General features: G+C 45.5%; 1 protein-coding gene across 1 annotated transcript in view; it reads left to right on the plus strand.

The window, feature by feature from the left end:
* Nucleotides 1-272: 272 nt before the first annotated feature.
* Nucleotides 273-15,619, plus strand: part of LOC122921278 (E3 ubiquitin-protein ligase UBR1-like) — a 32,355-nt gene continuing 17,008 nt past the window's right edge. Inside the window, exon 1 of the mRNA XM_044271257.1 lies at nt 273-379. Within this exon, the coding sequence (XP_044127192.1) occupies nt 332-379 (48 nt within the window). The 5' untranslated portion in view covers nt 273-331. The remainder of the gene's footprint in view (nt 380-15,619) is intronic.

Here is a 15,619-nt window from a genome sequence, read left to right on the forward strand (position 1 = left end):
TCTGTCCCTCATATCGATGATGCTGAATGCTGTGGGAGGACCATAGGTTTCTCATACATTATCAGCAGCTCCTTGCCCCAGTGTAATGTGGACATCCTGAGACTTGTAGTCCCACACCTGCCTCCAGCTGAATTTACTAGAAACGTTATTATTATCAGTGTCCTGTACAGGCTGACAGCCGCTCCAGGTCATACAGCACTAGTGACTAGTGAGCTGCACTAGTAGACGCTGCCGGAAGGCGCGGCTGACGTCGTAAACCCCACCCTCGGCGGCTTCAGTGCTGCACGTCGTGTGTTGTTATGGGGCTGGAGGAGGGTTGGAGTCAGTGAAGATGGAGGAGGCTGAGGGAGAGCGAGAGGAGCAGGAGCTGAGCAGTCTGGTGAGGGCTCACCTCGTGTACTGCGGTATTACTGCGGCAGGACGTGCGTGTGCATGGTGACTAAGATAGAAGACATATGTGCTGAGACAGAAGACATGTATGTGCGGTGACAGGGATTATACAGAAGACATGTATGTGCGGTGACAGGGAAGAGACAGAAGACATGTATGTGCTGTGACAGGGAAGAGACAGAAGACATGTATGTGCGGTGACAGGGAAGAGACAGAAGACATGTATGTGCTGTGACAAGGAAGAGACAGAAGACATGTATGTGTTGTGACAGGGAAGAGACAGAAGACATGTATGTGCTGTGACAGGGAAGAGACAGAAGACATGTATGTGCAGTGACGGGGAAGAGACAGAAGACATGTATGTGCTGTGACAGGGAAGAGACAGAAGACATGTATGTGCGGTGACAGGGATTATACAGAAGACATGTATGTGCGGTGACAGGGAAGAGACAGAAGACATGTATGTGCTGTGACAGGGAAGAGACAGAAGACATGTATGTGCTGTGACAGGGAAGAGACAGAAGACATGTATGTGTTGTGACAGGGAAGAGACAGAAGACATGTATGTGTTGTGACAGGGAAGAGACAGAAGACATGTATGTGCTGTGACAGGGAAGAGACAGAAGACATGTATGTGCAGTGACAGGGAAGAGACAGGAGACATGTATGTGCGGTGACGGGGAAGAGGCAGAAGACATGTATGTGCTGTGACAGGGAAGAGACAGAAGACATGTATGTGCAGTGACGGGAAAGAGACAGAAGACATGTATGTGCAGTGACAGGGAAGAGACAGGAGACATGTATGTGCGGTGACAGGGATTATACAGAAGACATGTATGTGCGGTGACAGGGATTATACAGAAGACATGTATGTGCGGTGACAGGGAAGAGACAGAAGACATGTATGTGCTGTGACAGGGATCAGACAGAAGACATGTATGTGCAGTGACAGGGATCATACAGAAGACATGTATGTGCAGTGACAGGGATTATACAGGAGACATGTATGTGCGGTGACAGGGAAGAGACAGAAGACATGTATGTGCGGTGACAGGGAAGAGACAGAAGACATGTATGTGCAGTGACAGGGAAGAGACAGAAGACATGTATGTGCAGTGACAGGGAAGAGACAGAAGACATGTATGTGCAGTGACAGGGAAGAGACAGAAGACATGTATGTGCAGTGACAGGGAAGAGACAGAAGACATGTATGTGCGGTGACGGGGCTCAGACAGAAGACATGTATGTGCGGTGACGGGGATTAGATAGAAGACGTGTATGTGCTGTGACAGGGAAGAGACAGAAGACATGTATGTGCAGTGACAGGGATGAGACAGGAGACATGTATGTGCGGTGACGGGGAAGAGACCGAAGACATGTATGTGCTGTGACAGGGAAGAGACAGAAGACATGTATGTGCTGTGACAGGGAAGAGACAGAAGACATGTATGTGTTGTGACAGGGAAGAGACAGAAGACATGTATGTGCTGTGACAGGGAAGAGACAGAAGACATGTATGTGCAGTGACGGGGAAGAGACAGAAGACATGTATGTGCAGTGACAGGGAAGAGACAGGAGACATGTATGTGCGGTGACGGGGAAGAGGCAGAAGACATGTATGTGCTGTGACAGGGAAGAGACAGAAGACATGTATGTGCAGTGACGGGAAAGAGACAGAAGACATGTATGTGCAGTGACAGGGAAGAGACAGGAGACATGTATGTGCGGTGACAGGGATTATACAGAAGACATGTATGTGCGGTGACAGGGATTATACAGAAGACATGTATGTGCGGTGACAGGGAAGAGACAGAAGACATGTATGTGCTGTGACAGGGAAGAGACAGAAGACATGTATGTGCTGTGACAGGGATCAGACAGAAGACATGTATGTGCAGTGACAGGGATCATACAGAAGACATGTATGTGCTGTGACAGGGATTATACAGGAGACATGTATGTGCGGTGACAGGGAAGAGACAGAAGACATGTATGTGCAGTGACAGGGAAGAGACAGGAGACATGTATGTGCAGTGACAGGGAAGAGACAGAAGACATGTATGTGCAGTGACAGGGAAGAGACAGAAGACATGTATGTGCAGTGACAGGGAAGAGACAGAAGACATGTATGTGCAGTGACAGGGAAGAGACAGAAGACATGTATGTGCGGTGACGGGGCTCAGACAGAAGACATGTATGTGCGGTGACGGGGATTAGATAGAAGACGTGTATGTGCTGTGACAGGGAAGAGACAGAAGACATGTATGTGCAGTGACAGGGATGAGACAGGAGACATGTATGTGCGGTGACGGGGAAGAGACCGAAGACATGTATGTGCTGTGACGGGGAAGAGACCGAAGACATGTATGTGCTGTGACGGGGATGAGACAGAAGACATGTATGTGCTGTGACAGGGATGAGACAGGAGACATGTATGTGCGGTGACAGGGATTATACTGAAGACATGTATGTGCTGTGACAGGGATCAGACAGAAGACATGTATGTGCTGTGACAGGGAAGAGACAGAAGACATGTATGTGCTGTGACAGGGATGAGACAGGAGACATGTATGTGCGGTGACAGGGAAGAGACAGAAGACGTGTATGTGCTGTGACAGGGAAGAGACAGAAGACATGTATGTGCTGTGACAGGGAAGAGACAGAAGACATGTATGTGCGGTGACGGGGATGAGACAGAAGACATGTATGTGCAGTGACAGGGATGAGACAGGAGACATGTATGTGCGGTGACGGGGAAGAGACCGAAGACATGTATGTGCTGTGACGGGGAAGAGACCGAAGACATGTATGTGCTGTGACGGGGATGAGACAGAAGACATGTATGTGCTGTGACAGGGATGAGACAGGAGACATGTATGTGCGGTGACAGGGATTATACTGAAGACATGTATGTGCTGTGACAGGGATCAGACAGAAGACATGTATGTGCTGTGACAGGGAAGAGACAGAAGACATGTATGTGCTGTGACAGGGATGAGACAGGAGACATGTATGTGCGGTGACAGGGAAGAGACAGAAGACGTGTATGTGCTGTGACAGGGAAGAGACAGAAGACATGTATGTGCTGTGACAGGGAAGAGACAGAAGACATGTATGTGCTGTGACGGGGATGAGACAGAAGACATGTATGTGCGGTGACGGGGAAGAGGCAGAAGACATGTATGTGCGGTGACAGGGAAGAGACAGGAGACATGTATGTGCGGTGACAGGGAAGAGACAGGAGACATGTATGTGCGGTGACAGGGATCAGACAGGAGACATGTATGTGCGGTGACAGGGATCAGACAGAAGACATGTATGTGCGGTGACAGGGATCAGACAGAAGACATGTATGTGCTGTGAGAGGGATTATACAGAAGACATGTATGTGCGGTGACAGGGAAGAGACAGAAGACATGTATGTGCGGTGACAGGGAAGAGACAGAAGACATGTATGTGCGGTGACAGGGAAGAGACAGGAGACATGTATGTGCGGTGACAGGGAAGAGACAGGAGACATGTATGTGCGGTGACAGGGAAGAGACAGGAGACATGTATGTGCGGTGACAGGGATCAGACAGGGGACATGTATGTGCGGTGACAGGGATCAGACAGAAGACATGTATGTGCGGTGACAGGGATCAGACAGAAGACATGTATGTGCGGTGACAGGGATCAGACAGGAGACATGTATGTGCGGTGACATGGATCAGACAGGAGACATGTATGTGCAGTGACAGGGATCAGACAGGAGACATGTATGTGCGGTGACAGGGATCAGACAGAAGACATGTATGTGCGGTGACAGGGAAGAGACAGAAGACATGTATGTGCTGTGCCAGGGATCATACAGAAGACATGTATGTGCTGTGACAGAAATGAGATAGAGGACATGTATGCCTTATGACAGAAGACATGGATGTTGATTTTAGTTGTGTAATTACTTTGTGTTGATGACGGGGATCATGTTATCACATATGTGCATTATTTATCCCTGTTTTCTGCTTTGTAAATTCCCCCAACCCTTCCATGTCCCTTCTGTACCCACAAGAACTGATTACACAGCGCGTCTCCATGTAACCGGCACTTGGTCTGCCGTCAGCTGTGGAGGAGCAGACAGGAGCTCAGAACAGTGGCTCTGTCATCAGCTCCTCCCCGGCTCAGACCTTGCCATAAGTTTCATTTTTAGGTCCAGATTCTTGTGTGAAGAATGTGCGCTGCTCATATGCGATGATATGTACTGCAGATGTGTGTATTATACAGTGATCGGATGGCAGGACAGCCACATATCTAGAAGCCACACAGCTTTCATACATCAGGCAATGACCATACTAATCTGCTAGCAATGAAATCTTGGTGGTGATACACAGTCGTGGTGTAACTATAGGGGTCTTAGCCGTTCCGACTGAGCCCACAAGCTAGAAGGCCCGCAAAACCCTCTCACCATACTTGTATAATCTCCATTTTGATTTCTGGAATCCAAAGAGCCATAAATGTGAGATACTGGAGTGGAGGAGACAGGGGAAGTAAATCTAGGATACTGAGTATCTCCCCTCTGCTCTCAGAAAGGGGATCATTAACATTTTAATGCCAAAAGTGGCAATAGGTCACTAAATAGTCAATGGCGGGAAGCTGTGGAGAAAAATGCAGACTGGTGGCTGTAAGGGTTACACTTCTCATAGCACATGTCTATATGGCAGAGACAACGGAGCTGTACAGGAGATTATAATCCACCTCTACGACTACTTAGAGTGGTGATGGTCTGTGCGGGTACCCAGTAACTAATGTGAGGCCAATATCAGGACCCAAGTTGATTAAAATTGGATATTCATGCACTGGCTGATACCAGAGGACACCTGCTTGTATAGAAATGCACACAAAGCACAACGTGGTATAAAAGTTCCTCCCTCTATACCACACCTTAGATACTGCGGTCTTTATATGGGAAGCAGACGCCTCCAATCACAGCAGATGTAACTGCACTGTAATCACTGGTGGCTCGATGTTCACTTAAAGGGAGTCTTTCACCTAAAATGACCATTACACAACACAAACATCATGATAACCATTACATTCCCCATATTATAATCTTACCTTTCATATTGCTGTCCGTCGCCTATTCTCTCTTAAAAACGCTTTTAATCCATATGCTAATCAGGTTCTGAAGGTGCCCAGGGGCGGCGTTTATGCGGCCGGTGCCCAGGCTCCACGGCGCTGTTCAAATCAAACCCCTCCCCTTTCACCCCTCTGGCCCGCCCTCGGTGGTTCGTCAGATACCATCCTCCAGTTAATGACAAATCCGGCGCCTGCGCACTCCATTACCCACTAGGGCAGAGGCAGCAGAGCGTTTAATGCTCATGCGCCGGCCCGTACATCCCGATATTTTGGTAGTTTACTTCCGCCGGCTAGATCGGGCCGGCGCATGCGCATTAAACGCTCTGCTGCCTCTGCCCTAGTGGGTAATGGAGTGCGCAGGCGCAGGCGCCGGATTTGTCATTAACTGGAGGATGGTATCTGATGAACCACCGAGGGCGGGCCAGAGGGGTGAAAGGGGAGGGGTTTGATTTGAACAGCGCCGTGGAGCCTGGGCACCGGCCGCATAAACGCCTCCCCTGGGCACCTTCAGAACCTGATTAGCATATGGATTAAAAGCGTTTTTAAGAGAGAATAGGCGACGGACAGCAATATGAAAGGTAAGATTATAATATGGGGAATGTAATGGTTATCATGATGTTTGTGTTGTGTAATGGTCATTTTAGGTGAAAGACTCCCTTTAAAGGGGTTATCCCATGACTAATGTAAAAAAATGAAAATCAGACATCATATAGTCCATGACAATCTCTATCTAACAAAGCTAGAACCAGCCCTGTACCTCACACGGATCCAGAGATCTCCTCATTTATTACTCTTCTAGATTTATGTCAAGCTGAAGGGGGGTGTCCTTTGTGCTGCAGCTCAAGGGACGTGTCTCAGGTCTCCCTATCACAGCTCAGGGGGCGTGTCTGAGCTCTCCCTATCACAGCTCAGGGGGCGTGTCTTAGCTCTCCCTATCACAGCTCGGGGGGCGTGTCTGAGCTCTCCCTATCACAGCTCGGGAGACAGTTGAAGGATGAAACTGAGCATGTGCGGCCATCTCAGTGAGCAGGACATAGAAATAAGAAAAAAACAAGCAGCAGGTGGCGCTAGACAGATACATTTTAACGAATAACTCAGTGGCTATACAAAATTTTTCATTACATGTAGTTGCAAAAATATTCAGATCCAGGTGCTGGTTTTAAAAATGCTGAATATTTTTTGTTTAAAGGGAACCTGTCATCAACTTTATGCTGACCGTACTAAGGGCAGTATAAAATAGTGACAGAAATGCTGATGTCAGCGCTGTGTCACTCATGAGCTAAAAGTAAGTGGTCGCTGAGAACCAGGATCATAATCATTGCAGCCCAGGCCTTGATAAGAGTCACATCTACCTGAGAAGAGTCATGGTTAGGGTACTTTCACACTTGCGTTGTTTGATTCCGGCAGGCAATTCCGTTGCCTGAACTGGCTGCCTGATCAGGCAAACTGTATGCAAGCGCATGTCATTTTTTCTGACTAATCAGGATCCTGATCAGTCAGAAAAATGCATTGCAATACCGGATCCGTTTTTCTAGTGTCATCAGGCAAAACGGATCCGGTATTTATTTTCAAATTTTTAAAGGTCTGCGCATGCAGTCCTCCAGCCGTTTCAAAACAACAACTCCCGGCATGCTGTGAAGTTGTAGTTTTGCAACAGCTGGAGGGCTGTAGTTTGGCCATCCCTGGACTAAACAATGCGGTCTTCATTAGTTTAATTAGGGCCCACCTGTACAGCCACGCGGTGCCCAACCTCAGCGCTGCTGCCGTGTGGTCGCCCCCGTAGAGACCCAGCACTGCTGCTAAAGTGTGAACAGGCTGCAGCTGGGGGCCCAAGCTGAAGGTTTGCGCTGGGACCCTCGAGCCGTTAGTTACACCCCTGTACACATGTATAATGTATAAATATACCAGGCTGGCATTCTGCTTTTATTGTTGGCATCAAGGTTTCCTGTTGCAGGCTCCTTCCCCGGGCACAGCACTGCAGACAATGGGATGTTACATTCGGTTTTTTAATTTGTTTACAGAGAGCTGCCAACGCTGGGACTCTTAAAGGGCCACACAACCTGACATAGACATTGCTATGGAGGTGTTCTGTATTTTCAAGTTTGATCCATTCTGTGATCAAATTCTGTCTCATGTGTTCAGTGCATGGCAGAACACTGTTAGGCTACATGCACACGTTCAGGATTTATGTGCGGAGAATCCGCACTGAAATCCGCAGGTGTTCACAGGCAAATCCGTGCGGTCAATCCGCATTAATTGATGCGGATTTGCGTGCGGATTTGGTGCGGATTCGGTGCGGATTTTCCGCATGCGTATTTCACTAAGTGAATTAAGAAAATCCGGTCAGGAAAAAAAAAATTAATTGACATGTCGCGGATTTTAAAATCCGCACCGCAGGTCAAAATCCGCGCGGAAAAAATCCGCATCGTGTGCATTGAGAATTTCAAATTCTCATAGAATACAATGTACATGACCTACGGTGCGGATTTTCCGCACGCAAATCCGCGCGGAAAATCCGCACGCAATCCTGATCGTGTGCAGGGGGCCTTAGGGTATGTTCACACGTGGCAGATTTTTTGCAGAGAGGAATGGAACAGCTGCAGAATTGTCTGCGCAAACCCACCATGTGTGAACATGCCTTTAGACGGTGACTGCTGTTGCCGCATACATGAGCCTTACAGGGGTTATGCCTGATTGATGTAAAAACTGAAAATCAGGCATCATATAGTACATGACAATCTCTAACAAACCTAGTCCTGTACCTCACATGGATCCAGAGATCTCCCCATTCATTGCTTCAATTGCTCTGCTAGATTTATTTCAAAATGGCAGGTTAGGAGTGTGTCCTTACTCAGGGGACGTGTTCTTTCTGCTGCAGCTCTTTCTCTGTAACTGTCACAGGTTCCAACAGAACATATGGCTGGTGGCAGTTAAAGTTAGATTTAAACTGAGCGTGTGCAACCACCTCAACGAGGTGGACAGGCAATAAGGAAAAACACAAACAGCAGGTGTCGCTATACAGGGAACATTTTATTGAATAACTCAGTGGCTATACAATTTTTTTAATTACATGCAATTACAAAAGTATTCAGATCCAGGTGCTGGTTTGAAAAATGTAGAATGTGATGTGTGGGACAACAAATTCCTTCCTGCTAAGTGCAGGTCCCAGAGGACACACAGCTATCAGTGATTTGTGGCATGTTCTCTGGTGAGATTACCCCTTTAAAGGCTATGTCCACCTTTGGGAACATTTTTTTATTATTATCATTGTACTCCTTTGAGCTAAAAATCTTTTTTTTTTTTTTTCAATTGGTCTTTATTAAAAATGTTGAGCCCCTTTCTCTGTGCAGCCTTGAGATTCTCTAGTAGCAGGATCTGTGTTTTTACTCTGTTCCATCAGACAGCTCAGCTGATGGCTCCTTATGTCTGATCTCTGACCTTATGAACGCTCATTATAGCTCAATCCTTATCTTACTGATAAGAATGTGGCTTAAGTACCGTATTTTGCGCTTTATAAGATGCACTCCCCCCCCCCCCCACCCACAAAAAAAAAAGTGGGGTGAAAATGTCTGTGTATCTTATAAAATGAATACTAGTGAGCGCTTCTATTATGGAAGCGCTCACTAGTATGTATTAGGAGCGGGGAGCAAAGCGCCGCAAGCGCAGGTAATACTTAATACAGCTAAAGAGGAGCCGCGGCGCAGGACAGGTAAGAATATATATTATTTTTAGTCTGGGGGTACTGATGGGCTATTCTGAGGTCTGGGGGTACTGATGGGCTATTCTGAGGTCTGGGGGTACTGATGGGCTATTCTGAGGTCTGGGGGTACTGATGGGCTATTCTGAGGTCTGGGGGTACTGATGGGCTATTCTGAGGTCTGATGAAATTTTTTTTTTTCTTATTTTCCTACTCTAAAATCTGGGGTGCGTCTTATCATCGGGTGCGTCTTATAAAGCGAAAAATACGGTAAGTGTTTTTGAGCTACTAGTAATTTGGAGATAAAATTTATTAGATGACGGCACAAAGTGCAAGTATGATTCACACCTGTTAACCTTTTTATGACAGAATGGCTGAACATTTTTATTAAAGATCAATTGAAAAAAATATTTTTAGCCCCAAATTTGTAAAATGCAATCATTAAAAAAAAATTGCCTCTGAGGGTGTACATAACTTTTAAAATTCTTCTTTTTCCTGCGGCACCATCGGTGTATGCCAGAGAGCTGCAACTAGTGTTGCTCTTCGTGGTCCTAATTGGTGGTAAATTCTCTTTTGTTACAGTTTGGTAGATCTGTGAAAGGGTTAACTTGTAATGTGAAGAACAGGCCTGCCTTATGCTGCAGGTACATTACCAATTAGCACCATGGACAAAGCAGCGCTGCAGGCGTCTGCATGAAAACATTAGCTCTTTGACAAAGAGCAGAGAACCCGACGTCTACGTCTATGAACGGGCAGAGGTTACTGAGCACAATTCATATCTCATAATTATAATGAAGGGGGGAGGATAATTGTGTTACCAATTAAATATTGCATAGACCGTGCATGTTCCTCACCTGTTCCTTCACCAACTTTCCTACATGAGGACTGTACACAAGCGTGTATCAGCTCCACGTATGAACCCTTACAAAAACAAGAGATACCCAGGGACATAGTTGGAGGAGGGCATGTTTGTTTGCTGAAGGGGGAGAGGGTGGAACAGACAACTTTGCCTAGGCCAGTGTATTTCGATACTGAACCTTTGCCCCAGATGTAACCCTAGCGTCAACTCTGATTGAGCCTATACTGGAGGATCAATACAGACTGGTTGTCTAAACTTCAAGACTATATATATATATATATATATATATATATATATATATATATAAATACAATAAATTGCAAAAATGTTTGTTATAAATGGGGATTAATTTAAATATGAGAATATGGAATACCCCTTTTAAAAGGCATCTGTCAGCAGATTTGTACCTATGACACTGGCTGACCTGTTACATGTGCACTTGGCAGCTCGAGGCATCTGTGTTAGTCCCATGTTCATATGTGTCCGCATTGCTGAGAAAAATGAAGTTTAAATATATGCGTTACCATTACACCTAGAGGCTCTGCTCTCTCTGCAACAGAAGTGTCCTTTCCACTTTGACAGGGCCAGGCATTGAAAAAATCATCACGCCTGACCCTGTCATTCAAAGTGCAGAGGATGCAGCAGAGAGAGCTGAGCCTCTGTCACGCTTCGGTGTGGGAGGGAAACAGCACACCGAGCATAGGAGGGAAGGGGGAAACAGGGAATCAGGCCTGAGAACTAGGGAGGGAAGATGGACACCTCCTCGTGAAAACCCTAACCAAAATCTTGACTGACTACCAGTATGAACAGACCCCAAAGGTAGGTGAGTTCATACGCAGGAATACCTAGAGTCCTATCTAGCCCTATAGGACCCTGGTACTAATGGCATGGACGAGACTACCTGTTCCTCCAAAAGGAAGGAGGAACAGGAGTGTCCTTTAGGCCTAATACAAACAATAGGGAAATGCAACACACAGAACCCAAACAAAATACAAAAGGGAAAGGAAAGACTTAACTTCAATGGGCCTATGGAAGCACCAGGAACTAAGCCGAGATCGAACCACAAACAATCCACAGGCACAGAAGTTATAAACCGCACAGCATAGTGGGAGAAGCAACTATAAATAAGGAAGGTTAAATGACCAGATAAGCAACACCAAGCAAGGGGTGTGGCTATTACCAGAAACAACACAGACGCCTATTGATCCACAAGGAAAACCTGTCAGATCAAACCACGTGTTGCCAGTCTCATAGATCTCCTACCACTCACTGTCACCGGGATGTCCGTATGTCTCGTTACATCCTTGACAGCCTCTAGGTGTAACGGCAACGCCCCCATTGCTCCTAGAGGCTCATTTCCATATATTAAAACTTAATTTTCTCAGCACTGCGGGCACATATGAACATGGGACCAACACAGATGCCTTCAGCTGCCAAGTGCATATGTAACAGGTCAGCCAGTGTCATAGGTACAAATCTGCGGACAGATGCCCTTCAAGATATCAGATTATAGAAATAAAGGGCTTAAAGAGGACCTTTCACCGATTATGACACTGTGAACTAAGTATACAGACATGGAGAGCGGCGCCCGGGGATCTCACTGCACTTACTATTATCCCTGGGCGCCGCTCCGTTCTCCCGCTCTGCCCTCCGGTATCTTCGGTCACAAAGTTATGGTAGGCGGAGTCTGCCCTTGTTCTGCTGTAGCGCTGGCCAATCGCAGCACAGAGCTCACAGCCTGGGAGGTTATTTTCTCCCAGGCTGTGAGCTCTGCAATGCGATTGGCCAGCGCTACAGCAGAACAAGGGCAGACTCCGCCTACCATAACTTAGTGACTGAAATCTCCGCCTACTATAACTTAGTGAGCGAATATACCAGAGGGCATAACGGGAGAACGGAGCGGCGCCTGGGGATAATAGTAAGTGCAGTGAGATCCCCGGGCGACGCTCTCCATGTCTGTATACTTAGTTCACATTGTCATAATCGGTGAAAGGTCCTCTTTAAGAAAATCTCAACTTTGTGCTTGCCTCACGTAATGATGTCCTGATTCTGAATAACTTTTGTAGAGCTGGGCCTAGACCTCTTGTGTCACTTAATGACATAAAAACTTCTGCAAGGCCTAAGGAAAGAGGGAAGTCACCTCACTGATGTAGCGGCTGCTATATCCAGAGGATGTGCCTCCAAGTCGGATGCACAAATCTACAGGGACAAGAAGCAGAGTGACTGAGAAGCCGTCATGAGATATCATGGGAAATCCCATTCTTCCCTATTCTCTAGCATGTCCATTCTTCTGACCCCCAATTAAGAAATTCCAAAGAAAGTGTAAAGCACTGTTGAGGATGTCCAGCTTCCTGGCCAAGAAATCAATAATTGTGTCAAGGTTCAGGAACTTCTTCAGGTCAGCATTTATGAATCATGTTATATGCAAGGACAAAGGAGAAAAGAGACCAACCTTCAAAGTAGGTTATATTAATACCACAGCTATAAATTAGGAGGACTTTATTGCTGATCAGAGGTGTGCACATAATGAGGGTCTCACCATATCACCAGACTTGTCCCAGGGAGAAAAACAACAAATAAACCTCTACAACCCAGGGACGTTGCTGAATGCACAGACAATTCTGCTAGCAAAAAGTTAAGTGGTCTGATAAAAGCATAAAAACAAGATGAATAGCAAGTTACACTTTGTTGTGGAGCCTTATTGGCCAGAATTCATCAGCTGCTAACATGAAACTGAAGAAAAATGCAATGTGCAGCACGTGACAGCCATTGTCTCCAGCAATGCATCCACAAACATAGCCGTCTGCTCTGTATGAAAAGTCTTGTGTCACTGTCTGCTCCATGTGCCCAAATACAAAACAGAGCCGGGTCTTGGAGTTTGGACAACCTGCAGATTAAGATGCCACCATATGTCAATGATATAGTGGACACTAGCTTCATGTCAGGATCAGACACTTCAAGAAGAAGAGGCAGATTCAAGACTCTGTTCTATTCCCAATAATGGGCATTGCATATACTAGACTTTCTGTTTTCTCAAGTGGCAGATTCCAGGCTTGGTCTCTGTTCTCACCAGTCAACATGACATTTACTGAACTTCCCATAGTTAGATATATTCCTAGAAATAGTGAGTTATCTGCTGCCTCAAAAGGTAGATTCTGGACTCAATCTGTGTTCTCACCCCTGGATATGACATTTACAGAATTTTCTGGAGTTTTATCCATGACACAATGAGTTATGAGCTGCATCAAGAGAGAGATTCCTGGCTCGGTCTCTGTTCTCGCTAATGGAACAAGTGAGTTATCTGCTGTATCAAGTGTTAATTTCTAGGCCTGGTCTCTGTTCTCGCTGATATATTGAACATTTACTGAACATTCTACAATCCATTCACAGAGCAAGTTAATATTCTACTGCAGCTTTCTCTTTTTGCAAGTTGGCTTTATACACCCTTACCCAGGGGAAGGGCAGTTTTTCATGGTTCCTTGGAGTTTTTCTCAACTAAGGATTTTTTCTTGCCTGATTGTTGAAGAACGATTCTTTGTGAGTCAGGGCTGGACCATAATCAGTTCCATGTCTAGGCTACTGCCCTGATAAAAAAAAAAGTCAGTACATTATATAGTAAACAATGTGTCTGAGTCTCTTGATGTAGTTAATTATAGGCAGCTTGTTGTTTCTAATATTCTTTAATAGGGACCTCAAAACTTTGTTGACAACCAGACCAAGCCCTGGAACCAACATGAAGAAAATGGTAATGGGCAGGACTAGATTTTCCTATAGACGTTTATGTATGCAGGGGTTGGAATTTTATGGGCATTATTAAAGTCATTATGAATGTTAGCACCCCACCCATGGAACTGATAAGACTTGTGTCCTACATTTTTGGAGAATTTGTAACTGGATGTCAAAATAAGCTCAACCTCTGTGAACTGAATTTAAATTTTTGACACGTTTGATAGGGAACAGTGCAGCCCTAAACTCCACCGAGAACACTGTCCTTACCTATTTGGACGATCCACTCTAAATAGCGGCCCCGAACTGGACGACGGTCCTGTACAGATGTGCTATGCCAGGATGTAGCTGAGAGCCATGAACTCCTGCCTGAGCCCATTCTACTCAGCTGAAATATCTCCATAGCACATCGGTACAGGAGTAGCAATGTGCTATAGAGAGAGCTCCTGCCTGAGCACGCTCCACTCAGCTAAATCCCGGTGTAGCTCACCTGTACAGGATACAAGGTACCGATGTGCTGTGCCAGAATTTAGCCAAGCTTGAGAGGACCATAGACAGGAGCAGCGATGTGTGCTCCAGTCTTTACAGCATTTGCTGCACCCCCCCCCCCCCCCCACTGAAATCCATACTCCAGCACAGTGCACATGTCAGCACTGCACTAGAATAATTATTTTAAGGTGCAATAGCACCCAAAACTTTGGGTGCCTATTTGAGTAGAAAAACCACATAATTGATTAATATAGTATATTCCAAAAATCATTTTTGGGCTATTTTGAACATTTTAAAATCAAGTTTTACAAAAGTTTAGTTACTCTTTAACCCCTTTAGGACACAGCCTTATTTCACCTTAGGACCAGGCCATTTTTTGCAAATCTGACCAATGTCTTTTTAAGTGGTGATAACTTTAAAACGCTTTAAAAAAAATTACGCAATATATGGGTTTGATGTCCCAAATGCAGGCCCAAAACAAGACAGACTGATAGCGTGTCCAAAGTGTGATCTTCCTAGATCAGATCTACACCATGGATTGTGGAGTTGTCCGAGTTTGAGGTCATATTGGGATGGAGTCTCGGATCTACTGAAAAAATGTGGTGGGAATGAGACAGAAATTAGTCCTACAGTGGTGATCTTACACGTCCAATATAATAAGGATGACCAATCTGATAGCTACACAACGGCCTCTCTTTTGCCACTGGAACATAAGATCGTACTAGGGGCAAAAAAGTGCTTGTTAAGTTTATGGCTTCAATCTCAGACTCCTTCTGTCTCTATGGTCATCACTCGTCTCAGGCGTATGTTTCATTTGGAGTGGCTGGAAGCGACGCAACAAAAAGAGGCTAGAGGGAAAAAAATATATCTAACATGGCGCAAATTTATTATAGGTCATATTGATCCTGGTGAATATGTTCGGATTATGTCTCCTTTTAAACTGACTGAGTGGTATCTGATAGAGGACCTAAAAGATAGGCTGGGGATTCTGAAAGTAGCATAGGTGGTACCAGGTGCATATATTGCCTAGTTAAGCCGGGAGGGTGCTCAAGCTGATGCGGGGAAGGGAGGGGGGTAGGGGGGAAATGTTATTTTGATTTAATTTGACTATTGCTTAATGATGCAACATGCTGGATGTATACTCGCATAGTTCTTCTGTCAATTATTGTCCGATGCCATTCACATGTATGTAATGATGTGAAAATGTTGAATTGTTACTTTTTGGATTGGGAGAAAATAAAAAATTATATTTAAAAAAAACAAAAACGCTTTGACTTATCCAGGCCATTCTGAGATAGTTTTTTCGTCACATATTGTACTTCATGACACTGGCAAAATGAAGT

Source organism: Bufo gargarizans, chromosome 11, assembly GCF_014858855.1.
Source record: "Bufo gargarizans isolate SCDJY-AF-19 chromosome 11, ASM1485885v1, whole genome shotgun sequence".
Taxonomy (NCBI): Eukaryota; Metazoa; Chordata; class Amphibia; order Anura; family Bufonidae; genus Bufo; species Bufo gargarizans.